Source organism: Fukomys damarensis, unplaced genomic scaffold (genome assembly GCF_012274545.1).
Source record: "Fukomys damarensis isolate Sample0158 unplaced genomic scaffold, DMR_v1.0_HiC HiC_scaffold_32, whole genome shotgun sequence".
NCBI lineage: Eukaryota > Metazoa > Chordata > Mammalia > Rodentia > Bathyergidae > Fukomys > Fukomys damarensis.
The window spans coordinates 48,772,932-48,784,895 of NW_022900944.1; the positions used below are offsets into that span (position 1 = coordinate 48,772,932).

General features: G+C 54.4%; 2 protein-coding genes and 1 non-coding gene across 3 annotated transcripts in view; all 3 read left to right on the forward strand.

Annotated features, from left to right (window-relative positions):
• The first annotated feature begins 1,531 nt into the window (after positions 1 to 1,531).
• Positions 1,532 to 4,695, forward strand: Rpl13 (ribosomal protein L13). The gene is made up of 6 exons (XM_010627563.2): positions 1,532 to 1,631; positions 1,799 to 1,908; positions 1,995 to 2,136; positions 2,328 to 2,501; positions 2,962 to 3,018; positions 4,496 to 4,695. The coding sequence occupies exons 2-6, from the start codon at positions 1,805 to 1,807 to the stop codon at positions 4,652 to 4,654; spliced, it is 636 nt and encodes a 211-aa protein (XP_010625865.2). The 5' UTR covers positions 1,532 to 1,631; positions 1,799 to 1,804; the 3' UTR covers positions 4,655 to 4,695.
• LOC117283963 lies at positions 2,192 to 2,276 on the forward strand. Its single transcript, XR_004515009.1, has one exon. It is a non-coding gene; the product is annotated as a small nucleolar RNA MBII-202 (small nucleolar RNA).
• Positions 4,696 to 8,957: 4,262 nt separating the features above from the next.
• The window catches only part of LOC104864593 (copine-7), a 7,683-nt gene continuing 4,676 nt past the window's right edge, over positions 8,958 to 11,964 (forward strand). The window contains exons 1-2 of the mRNA XM_033757922.1: positions 8,958 to 9,147; positions 11,665 to 11,828. Coding sequence (XP_033613813.1) covers positions 8,958 to 9,147; positions 11,665 to 11,828 — 354 coding nt within the window. The remainder of the gene's footprint in view (positions 9,148 to 11,664; positions 11,829 to 11,964) is intronic.

Sequence of the window (11,964 nt, forward strand, 5' to 3'; positions counted from 1 at the left end):
AACTCACAACCTTGTAATTGTGAGGGAGGCACAATGCCACTGACTTAAATCCCCAGCCCATGAAATTTTTAAAATACAGATTTTCACTAGGACTAATCCTGATGAGGAAGGCAAGGAAGAAAGAGGGTTATTGTAAGATTTACAGATAGCAATAGAGTGATGGTGATTCCAGACTTGTTCAGAATAGAAAGTGAGCAGTCAGGGACATGGGAGTGCTTGCCTGCTTCCTGGTTTTTTGTTGCAGGTGAGAGTGTCACATTTGCAGTCGGTCACTTTGGACCTCAGAAAAATGACCTAAATGGGCCAAAGGCCAGTGGTGTAAATTTGATAATTGCGCAAATTAAATAAAAATGCAGTTAAAAGTACTGAATGCAAAGCTTGTAGAAAACACCCAGTAGCCCGGTGGGTACCTGCAACCCCAGCACTCCAGCCATCTCGAGTTCCAGGCCAGTCTGGGTTACATAGTGTATTCAAGGCCAGCGTGAAGTACATAGAGAAACCCTGTCTCAAGAAACAAAAACACCTAGTAAAACTTAGCTCCTCCAGGCCCAGGGTTTAGCTCAGGGGTTTCTCTGCCTGCCTCGCAAGCACAAGGTCCTGAGTTTGATCCCCAGGTACAAAAAAATAAAACATAGCCGCTCCCCCGCACACCGACTGGGGATGGAATTCAGGGCTTTGTACATGCCAGGCAAGCACTCAACCCTTTTTTATTGTATTTTGAGACAAGGTCTCTCAATTCCTTAGGCTGGGTTCGAATTTGCGATGCTTCTGCCTCAGCCTGTTACAGGATACTCACACAGACACAGGATACCGAGGATATTATTTCCAAGAAGCAACTTTGTTCGAGCATGCTTGGTCTTACTAGGCCAATATCCAAAAGGCTGACCCCCAAACACAGTGGAATTTCACCTTTTACCCAATTCTTGTCTCCCCTATGTGATAACATACTATAGCCTGATCGGGTAGTTTACATAGCCCAGCAGTGTCAGAACTACATAGGAACTGATAGTGCCATGCCGCCTTCTCTCATCCTGAGGTCCTCACCACATTCCTCTGGGAGAAGCCCTACCACATCCCAAGTAGCTGGCATTAAGACTTGCGCCACCACGCCCAAGTGAAAGCTTTACCTAAACGCATATATGTTCGTTCGAATTTTTAAAAATTCTTATCTTATCCCTGCCAAGCCCCTTTATATGTTCGAATTTATGGCAGGAAATAAATGCTGGACCGACGAGGATGAAGAAATTTGAACGCTAATGTTAAGTCTCAGAGGATTTGCTGTCTCCGCGCCGTTGACACACTGTGTCCCAGCAGCAAGAGTCCCTAGAACTCTCGTTCGCCAGTCTTCCTGGGGCCTAGGCCGGCCGCGCTAACAACCCCTTGCAGGAGACTCCCCGAGGCTGAAAGGACGCGATCATTGCAGCAGGGGGAGCCAGACTCAACGGGTGACGCCACGTCTGCCAGAGCGCTAGAGCAGCCGGGAGAGGCGTGCCCGTAAGTGGGTCACTTCCGCCTTTCCTGGATCGGATTGGTCAGGACGCTCCGCTTCTCCTGATTGGCCAGACCTTCTACTATCCCAGGGTGCTTTGCGCCGTCGCTCCTCTCTGTTCGGCTGTTCTTCGGCGCAAGAAGTGAGTATACGTCCCTGTCGCCATCGGCCTCCATCCGCCTCCATCGGGCCCTCGCTGCTGCCCGCGCGGTCATAGAGGGCTCTCTTCTCTGTCTTAGAGGGCGCCGGGCTGGTGGGCGGGCTTGGAGTGCGCGCCCTCACTCGCCGTCCTCTCCCTCGCCACTATAGGTAGCTATGGCGCCCAGCCGGAATGGCATGATTCTGAAGCCCCACTTCCACAAAGACTGGCAGCGGCGCGTGGCTACATGGTTCAACCAGCCGGCTCGGAAGATCCGCAGGTGCGCGGCGGGCAGAAGGGCATCTGGGTGGGGACGGGCCACTGCGGTGTGGGAACCAGGTGACTGCCGCGCTTCTCTCTGACCAGGCGCAAGGCCCGGCAGGCAAAAGCGCGCCGCATCGCCCCGCGACCCGCGTCAGGACCCATCCGGCCCATCGTGCGCTGCCCCACGGTGCGATACCACACCAAGGTCCGAGCTGGCAGGGGCTTCAGTCTGGAGGAGCTGCGGGTGAGTGAGCCGCGCGCCTCCGACAGACTGCGGGGCCGGTTGGGTCTCAGTGAAATGATGACAATTCTCCGGAATCGCTGCACTGCTTTGATGAAAGCACATTTGAACCCTTTTCCATCTGAGCACTGAGGGGTCTTGATGGGGCCTGCCCGGGAGGGGCTCCCTGGGCCTCATCCGTGTCTGTCGGGCAGGTGGCTGGTATTCACAAGAAGGTAGCCCGGACCATTGGCATCTCGGTGGACCCGAGGAGGCGGAACAAGTCCACCGAGTCCCTGCAGGCCAATGTGCAGCGCCTGAAGGAGTACCGCTCCAAACTCATCCTCTTCCCCAGGAAGCCCTCGGCCCCCAAGAAGGGAGACAGCTCTGTGAGTGCAGCGCTCTTCCCCATCGGGAGGTTGCCCCACCCCACCCCCGGGAGGAAGGATGCTTCCTGTAGCCTTAGTGCTGTGAGCCGTGGTCGCCAAGACCAGATCTGTCAGCCATCAGTCCTGCCTGTGAGAGCTGTGAAGAAGCCCTGCTGAGCTGTTTTGTGTCCTGGGGACTGGGCTGTGTCCCATCTGGGCTACCTGTGGGTTGGTGGGGCGTGGCTTTGTTCACCCTCAGCGGGGTTCTTTGACGGGACAGGAAAAGTATCTGCCTGTTCCCTGTTTTATCAGCAAGACAATAGAATTGCAGTGCTGCACAGGGAGGGAGCCCACAGAAAGCTTGCTGTGTGTGAGCTGTTGGGGTGCAGGACACCCAGCACTACCTCTGAGGAGCATGAGGTCCTCAGGAAGGTGAATGAAGCCCCACTCATTGTACTCTCCCCTCCCCATTAATGCGCAGGCGGAAGAACTCAAATTGGCCACTCAGCTGACGGGACCTGTGATGCCCATCCGGAACGTAAGTGGACACCGTGCTTACTTGTATTTTACATTACACTTTAGATATGTTGGTGCTGGATGTTAGCAAACTTGATTAATCTGATAGGCACAGATGTGGTGGCTAAGATTTGTAGGTTGCAGGGAGCAAGGTCCTTTTAGCCTTTGAAAGAGCCTCCCTGCATTCTTAACAGCTACACCCTTGAAGATAGCCTGGTTCCCTCTTTCAGAAGTTTCAGTGACCTCATTTGTCACTCATTCTGTTGTCTCCCTTATTGCTGTTTGAAAGCTCAGGCCACAGGCAGCCCACTGGGGACACTGGAAACTGTGGCCTGCCCAGCGAGTGGTTGTACACCAGAGTGACTCCGCCTCTGTGTGTCCCACAGCAGCACCTGTCTTCTTGGTGCCCCTGAACATATTCTTTCTGGAAGGCCTGCTAACCAACTCAGGTGCTTGTGGGGTGTTTTTGTTTATCCTTTTGTTTTTTGTGGGTGTTTTTTGTTTTGTTTTTTGGGGGTACTGGGTATCGAACTCAGGTCCTTGTACTTTCGAGGCAGGCACCGGAACCACTGAGCTAAATCACTGGCCCCTTTTGTGGGTTTTTTTGTTTTTGTTTTTGTTTTGTTTTTGTTTTTTGAAACAGGGTCTCACTATGTAGTTGAGACTGAGCTGGAACTCACTTTGTAGCCCAGGCTGGTCTCAAACTCACAGTGATCCTCCTGCCTCAGCCTCCCCAGTGCTGGGATTACAGGCCTGCGCCACCACTCACAGCTCGTTTTCCTTTTGTGACAGGGTCTTGCTACAAAGTTCAGCCAAGCCTTGAACTCAAAACCATCCTGCCTACTCAAACTCAGTGATCCTCCTGCCTCAGCCTCCCCAGTGCTGGGATTACAGGCCTGCGCCACCACTCACAGCTCGTTTTCCTTTTGTGACAGGGTCTTGCTACAAAGTTCAGCCAAGCCTTGAACTCAAAACCATCCTGCCTCAGCTTCCAGGCGCTGGGATTAAGATATGCATCATCACACCTGTCTTCTGAGTTACTCAGGGGTGGTGGCGCATGCTTATAATGCCAGCATTCACAAAGCTGAGGCAGGAGAATCACTGAATTCAAGGCCGGTCTGAACTACACAGCAAGAGCCTGTCTCAAAAAAATAAAAGTATCTTTAAATTTTTGTTTTGTTTTGCTTTTTGGTACTGGGGATTGAACTCAGGTCCTTGTGCTTGTGAGGCAGAGAGCAGCACCACCGAGCAAAATCCCCAGCCCCTCTTTTAAAATTTTTGTTAGTGCCTGTTAGGAGTTTCTAATGGTATTGTGGGGAATTGGTACATGTACATAATTTCAATTGTTTTTACATAAAAATTGTTCCTTACATAGTTTCTGTGTATGATTACTGTAAGCAAGAAGTCAGAATTCGAGGGCCAGCTAATTTATCGGCACTCCAGGAGCCCTGAGGCAGCATCTCTTAGTCACCTGACCTAACTCCTGTCATCCCTCGTAGGTCTACAAGAAGGAGAAGGCCAGGGTCATCACAGAGGAGGAGAAGAACTTCAAGGCATTTGCCAGTTTGCGCATGGCCCGTGCCAACGCCCGGCTCTTTGGGATCCGGGCAAAGAGAGCCAAGGAAGCTGCAGAGCAGGATGTTGAGAAGAAGAAATAAAAGCACTGTTGGGGTCTTGTAATAAATGCTCAGAAAAGCTACAGCTGCACCTGGGCCCTGCCTCTAAGCGGCTTGGCGCATGGCTAAGACTGCTAGCTGGAGTTGGGTTTGGAAATGTCAGGTGTGCATTGCGTTTGAGGACTATTAGTGATAAAGAAGGGATTAAATTTTCAGGATCTGCCGGTGACCCTTAGGGAGAGTTGATGTGACGTTTAAGTGCTAGTGGCCAAACCTGGCCCCTCACATCTGCTAGGTGCACTGCCACACAGCTGGGGCCATCCAGCCTCAGTGGCTTTCATCCTGATCTTCACCTGGGGCCTTCTGTGTCCCATACTGTTGTGTGAGGCTGGCCTTGGGCTGACCCTGCAGCCCTGTGAAGCTGCTCCTGTCCCACAGCCAGCTGGCAGTCAGGGTGATAGACATGCTGAAAGTGAATTCTTGTGTCCTGGTTCCCTACTTTGCCTGCACATTTGGAAATTGCTCTGCCAAGTTACACAGGTTTCAGGGGATGAACCTACATTTGTACCTGACCTAGATCTGGCTGTTGTTAAGGGACACTTGGCTTCCTCTGCGTGTTCCCGTAGTAATTGGAAACCCCTGAAGAGGTTAGCCTGGCCCAGCTTCCCACAGCACAGGGCTAGGACAGAGCCCCTGCAGAGAAAATCATCAGGACTGGTGGAACCCGTACTTCAGGTAGGGAGCTGCTGCCACAGGTTGCTTCATTCCCATAGGAAACTGGGGTGCTAGAGCCTGGCAGGGACCCTCAGGACGGTACAGCAGCAGGGTCAGGCTGCTGTCCTGCACTCTTAACTCTTCACACCTGCCCAATGGGTTGGAACTGCCCTCTACCTGGGGCTGACCCTGTGCCTGCCAGAGACCCCTGAGCTGTTCGTTGGGGACCTAACCTAAACCTCTGGGAGATGTCCCCAGCCTAGGCCAGCTCTGGCCCTGTGAGAGAAGTAGGTTGTGGTGGCCACATGATCCAGAGCAAGTCCCAGATGTGCCACAAAGACGCATCCTGCTGCTCATGAAGGGCACTGCTGCAGTGCTCACCCCTCATTTCAACAGAACAAGGCTGGGCCCAGTGTTAACACGGTAATCCCGGCACTCAGGCTGAGCCAAGATGATGGAAAATCGGGGCACAGCTTGGGTGACAGTAAATCCCTGTCTCAGGGTTGAGGGTGCAACTCTGCAAAGGTTGGCCTCCCGCCTGAAGAGTAGTTGCAACCTTGCAGTGCAAATCTGTGATCGCCAGGAAGCAGCAAGTGTGTGCTCTGCCAGGTTGGCACAGGGAGTCTGCACAGTGTTCCCAGGGACAAGCTGAGTCTATGTTCTCACTACAAAGGACAATGGTGCCAACAGTTCCCTCAGCAGCTACCAAGGAGTGAGGCCTTTTGCAAGGTTTCAGAACTTTACTTAACCCCTTGGTTCTGGTGATTACATCCAAGGTCTTTGTGCTCAGTTACAGCCCTAGCCATTTTATTGGGGGATGTTGGGATAGTCTTACTAAATTGCCCAGTGTTGGCTTGAAGTTGAGCTTTTCCTGCCTCAACCAGCCACACTACTGGGATCACGGGAGTGCGCCCCTTCCCTGGCCATTTTCTAGGTGTTGGCCAGTTTTCAACACCATGGAAGAGGGCTGGGAGTGAGGCTCCAGAAGAGTGCCTGGCATGTGTGCACCTTGGGTTTTGATCCCCAGCACTGCCAAGAAAAAGTGATCCCAGAAGCACGTCCCACTTTGCAGGAGAAAGGTGTAATACAGAGCACCTCTGCATTCCAAACCCTGAGGCAGGCCAGTGGAGCTTTTGTAAAAATGGGTGGGACCATGATAAGACCTGTGCGTGTGTGCCCTGGTCCTGGGCCTGTGACAAGATGTTTGTTTTGCAGTCTGAGCAGAATGTCGCTGCCTTCAGGCTGGTTTCTTCCTGAGCTGGCCTGGTGCATCTCCCGCCTCTCAGCCAGGGCACTCTTGGTCCCCACACTGCTTGGGATTTTAACCATTCTCTCAAATTGTAGTAGCTTTTCATAGATCAGCCACTTAGCACTCCAATGACTTAAATACAACATGACCAAAAATTGCATATTTCTCACTTTTTATGAACTAACAGGAAATATAGAAATTACAATTTTAAATATATTCAATACAAGAATTGACTGGCTAGCCAGGTGCAGTGGTACACACCTGTGATCCTAGCTCTTAGGAGGCTGAGGCAGGAGGATCCCTTGAGTTCGAGGCCAGTCTGAACTTCATAGCAAGACCCTGTCTCAAAAGCAAGCAAAAGGATCCACTAGTTGAAATGACAGCTGCCCAAGTAATGCTTGGGAGAGCAGGATGTAAATATGCTTTCCAAGTGACACTGAACAAATGGTTAAGGAAATTTTATGTCAACTTAAGTCATAAGTTTACTTCTTTCATTTCCCTTTTGAATTTGTCCGGGAGTCCCTTGGGGTGGAGGGCTGCGAGGCCATGGCTTCAGCTCTGTACTGTTGGTAGTCACCTGGCTCCCATTCTTACAGGACTGCAGAAGAGCCCTGACCTTCATGGAAGATGACAAGTGGCTCCATGCTTAATCCAATCCCTGACCCTAACAGTCGCTGCCTGCACCCCAGATTCCCTGCATAACCCTACCCTAACCACTAAGGCAAATCCAGGTGGGAGCCTAACCTCTGCTCAAAGCCTAATTCCACCCCTAATACTAACCCCAGCTCCAACCTTAAACCTAACACCAAGCCCAACCCAACCCTTACCCCAACTCTAGCCCAAACCCTAGCCCTAATGCCAGCCTTAATCCCGACCCCAGCCCAGGCTCCACCAGCTGCACACACTGTTACAGGGCCCGGACCATCCTTGCCAGGGTGCCTGGTTCTGGGCCCCACAGTCTCCTCACCTGTGCTCTGTCAGCAGGATCTGTTCTCATCACTTAGGACAGGAGCTGGGTCACATGGTGCTGTCACCCATATAGGGCACTCCACCTCTGCCATCTCAGCACTGAGGAGTGCTGGCCTGGCCTGTAAAGGAAAGACTGATGGTGTGCAGGGTGTGCACAAGTTACAATATGCTTGTGGACACACATGCTGCAGGGTGGAGGTACAGGCTGGTGAGGAGAGCATGGTGGTTGGAGTCCGCCCCATCCCTGGTACACAGCTGTGAGCAGCCTGCTGTCCATAGGTGACAGAAGACTCAGGTGTCCCCACCTACACTGGGCTGACCTGCTGAGCATAGCACCTGGCCCAGCCACTGGGGTACATGTCACCTCTCGGGCTTCTGAAGTCATCGATAATGGCCATAGGAAGCCCGGCAGACCTGGGTTGAGGAAGGCCACGCTGCACAACCAACCTGACCCAGCCCAGGGCCCCAGGAGCACCCTGCAAGTTCTGGGGACCTGGCTGCAGGTCCCAGCGTCTGTTCCGGCTGCTGCTGTGTGGGACTTGCCAACCCTCCTCCATATAGGCCTTGGTTCCACATCTTGCCCCTGCTTTGTGCTGGGGTCACACCACACAGCCCCAGCTGCTCAGGAGGAGAAGGAAATGAGGCTGGCAATAATCAGGCAGGACATCAGGGACCACAGCTGGGTCTGGGGCTCCTGCCCGGAATCCTGCAGATGCCCTATGCAGGGGGGGCACCGTTCTTGCTGCCACTGCTGCCCCAGGGCTGGTCCCTGACTCTGCCCCAGCCTGACAGTGCCACAGTCGCTGATGCTGCCCGGGCACCCTCTGCCCACGCCAGGACCCCAAGGATCGCCTCTGTGGTGCACGCTGGCACCCACCTCAGGCTCTCGCTGGGCTGCTGGCCCACAAAGCAGTCTCTGCCACTGGCCTGGAGAGGGAGCCTGGAGCAGAGATGGTGAGGAAGGAAGTGGTTGCTGCCAGCTGCTGCGGTGTGGAGCCATCTGTTAACAGCAAGCACCAACACACACCCACAGTTGCTGTTCCACAGTGGGGACATGAGTAGAATTCTGAGTGAGCCCATCCCTCTGGACCTCAGGTCTGTGGACACAGAGGGGACAGCATGCAGGAGTGAACACAGAGGGCATGGGTAGAAGGGCAGACGTGGGACAGTGGTCAGGAGTCTGCCCAAGCCTGGGGCCCTGGACAGCCAGTGTCCTGTGTGAGTGCAGAGGGCGCCCACCAGCATCACCTTTGGAGGGCTGGGTGTCCTGCCCACAGTATCTGTCCTCTGTGTGTACCCCTGGCAGTCAGCGTGCATGGTCTGGAGACAGCTAAGCCCTTGATGCCAACTTGGGCCCTAGTCAGGCCCTGCCCCTGCTGTGTGGCTTCAGGCACAGCTGCTGTGGCCCTCTAGATGCCCGCATCCTGGACATTTGTGGAGGGGACACAGGAGGCCCAGAGAATGGAGGACGGGCAGGGGCTGAGTGCAGAAGAACCCCCAGGTGCCCAGGAGAGGAAACACTTCTTGGAGGGGAGGATGCAGAGGGTGACCAGGGCTGCGGCTGGGGTCTGCCTGGGGCTGGCGTCTCCGGGAGTGCATGCAGGTCCGGTCCATGTGCGTGCACGTGCGTGTGCCTGGCTGTGTCTGTGTGAGGTGCACACTGCTCTACTTCTAGCCCACACTATGTGGGGACAAGCACCTGTCGCCCATCTGCAGGTGTCTGAGGCTTCGATGAGGGGTCCTGCATGAGCCGACAGTCCCAGTCAGTGTGGTACCTCTGGACATGGTGTTTTGTTTTCGGCAGTACCAGGGATCAAACTCAGGACCTTGCACTTGCCAGTCAGGTGCGTCACCATTGAGCCTAATCCCCGGCCCATGACATGGAGTTTCTAAAGCCAGACATGCTTCGGACCCACAGGAGAACAGCTCCCAACAGTTTCAGATATTCAGAGGTAACAAAGGAGGAGTTTGTCTGCAGCCAGGATATAAAAAGCAGCACCACCAGATGTGTGTAGACCCACTGCTCCCTTTTTAACAATCCCTCCCCCCGCCGTTTCTTGTTTGTTGTTGTTTGTTTGTTTGTTTTTTGTTTTTTTGAGACAGGGTCTCACTGTGTAGTTGAGACTGACCCGGAACTCACTATGTAGCCCAGGTTGGTCTCGAACTCACAGTGATCCTCCTGCCTCAGCCTCCTGAGTGCTGGGATTACAGGTGTGCACCACCACATCCGGCTTGTTTGTTTTTGAGATAGGGTCTCTGTCTGTAGTTCAGGCTGGCCTTGAACTCACTATGTAGCCCAGGTTGGACTTGAACTTGAAATAATCCTCCTGCCTCAGCCTCCTGAATGCTAGGATCATAGAGGTACACTGTTAATCCTGGTTCACTGCTCCTTTTTAAAAATCCAGTTAAAACTGGGTGTGGTGGCACACACCTGTAAACCCAGTACTGTGGGAGGCTGAGGCAGGAGAATCACAAATTCAAACCCAGCCTGTGGCAATTTAGTGAGCCCTGTCTTAAAGTAAGAATTAAAAAGGGTTGGGCCTGGGGGCTGGGGATTTAGCTCAGTGGTGCCGCTGCATGCCTTGCAAACCCCAGGTCCTGAGTTTGATCTCTGGTACCAAAAAAAAAAAAAAAAATGTTGGGGCCTGGCATGGTGGTGCAGGCTGGTGCAGGCTGTGGGAACTGGACATCCAAATCTCTGGCTTGTACCCCAGGCAGTGGGAGACCCTCTGCTGACCTCTGGCTGACCTGCAGGTCTCCTTGCAGACTGTGCAGGTGGGTTGGGACTGACTGCCTGGTGTCTGCTGCCTTACACATTGGCTGGGAGCTGTCCTGGTCTTGGTGCAAGTTCTCTGCTGGTGGTGCCCAAAGCAGGGACAGTGGGTCCCCCGGAGGTTGTGGGCCCAGAGCCCAGATCGGGATGTTGGGTGGTGGGGTGGACAAGGAGGGCTTTGAAGGCTATGCACGCAGAGGCACAGTGGCTTGAAAACAAGCTCGCTGAGTCCAGGGTGCCATCAGGCTGCACAGAGCAGCAGGCAAGGATGTGTCCTTTTCATTCCAAAGCCAATAGCTTGGAAGGAAAGGCCTGTCTGACCAGGGCAAGGATAATGGTTTTGACCCGCTGGTCCACCAGGGAAACCCTCTGGGGCTTCCAGCTGATGCAAGGGTCCCAGCAGGGAGACAGGAAGCCGTCCCTCACACAGCAGCCACAGACAGGCACAAGGCTTTGGTGCAGATACGTAATAGGTCCCGGCTGTGCTGAGGTCCCCCAGGGTCTGGTGCCTGTTTGCAAGGAAAAACCTTGAGGGACAAATGTAGCAGGGCTGGAATTTTACTTGCTGGGCTTCGCTTTCTAATATTTCAGCACTAATGTGTGCTATCATTTCCTGTACAACAAAAACAGCATAAGCGCAGACAGATCTCATTTCCTGTGTCTGGCCGGGCAGCACAGTGTGGGGATAGGAGCAGTGCAGTTGGTCCTGGGCTCCGACCCAGCCAGGCTGGGCGGTGGGGTGGACTGGAGCCCTCAGGCAGGCAGCTCGGGGAGGGGCTAGGTCCCTGCGGTCCCTGCAGCTTCTGGGTTGGCGCCTTGGCAGTGGCGGGGGCCGTGGCAGTAGTGGTGGGTCAGGTGTGAGGCTGCAGATGGCGCCCAGAGTGTGTATTAGGGCTTGAAGTCCTAAGCTCTTTGACTTTCCCAGCTTTGGGTTATTTTGGTCCTGGGAATTGAACCCAGTGGTTTATACAGAGCTACATCCCGAGCCCTTTTTTATGTTTTTATTGAGAGACAGGGTCGCACTGGCCCTGAATTTGTGACTCTCCTGCCTCAGGCTCCCAGAGTGCTGGGATCACAGGTGTGCACCCTCACGCCCAGCTCTTCTTGACTTTCCTCTCCTGCGAGGGGCCTGGGTGCTTCATGCTGAGGGCTGGGGATGCTGGAGTTGAGCCTCCTCAGGTCCCTGGGTGACCCGGTCCAGGTGGTTGTGAACGGGGGGTGCACGGCACCACCCGGTACCAGCACTTGACCCTGCGATGCGAGGCAGGGTCAAGTGGCCAGGAGCCAGCTGGCGGTCCTGGGGCCCCCTGTGTGCCTGTGTATCCTCGCTCATCTGTTCTTCTCCAGGGAGGCGCCGAGGGCTCAGGAGGCTGAGCCTGCCACCCCCACACCGGTCCCGACGAGGACGGCCCGCTCTGAGCGAAGCCCCGCCCTCCCCCGAGCACTTGACCCTGCGATGCGAGGCAGGGTCAAGTGGCCAGGAGCCAGCTGGCGGTCCTGGGGCCCCCTGTGTGCCTGTGTATCCTCGCTCATCTGTTCTTCTCCAGGGAGGCGCCGAGGGCTCAGGAGGCTGAGCCTGCCACCCCCACACCGGTCCCGACGAGGACGGCCCGCTCTGAGCGAAGCCCCGCCCTCCCCCGTCCCCCG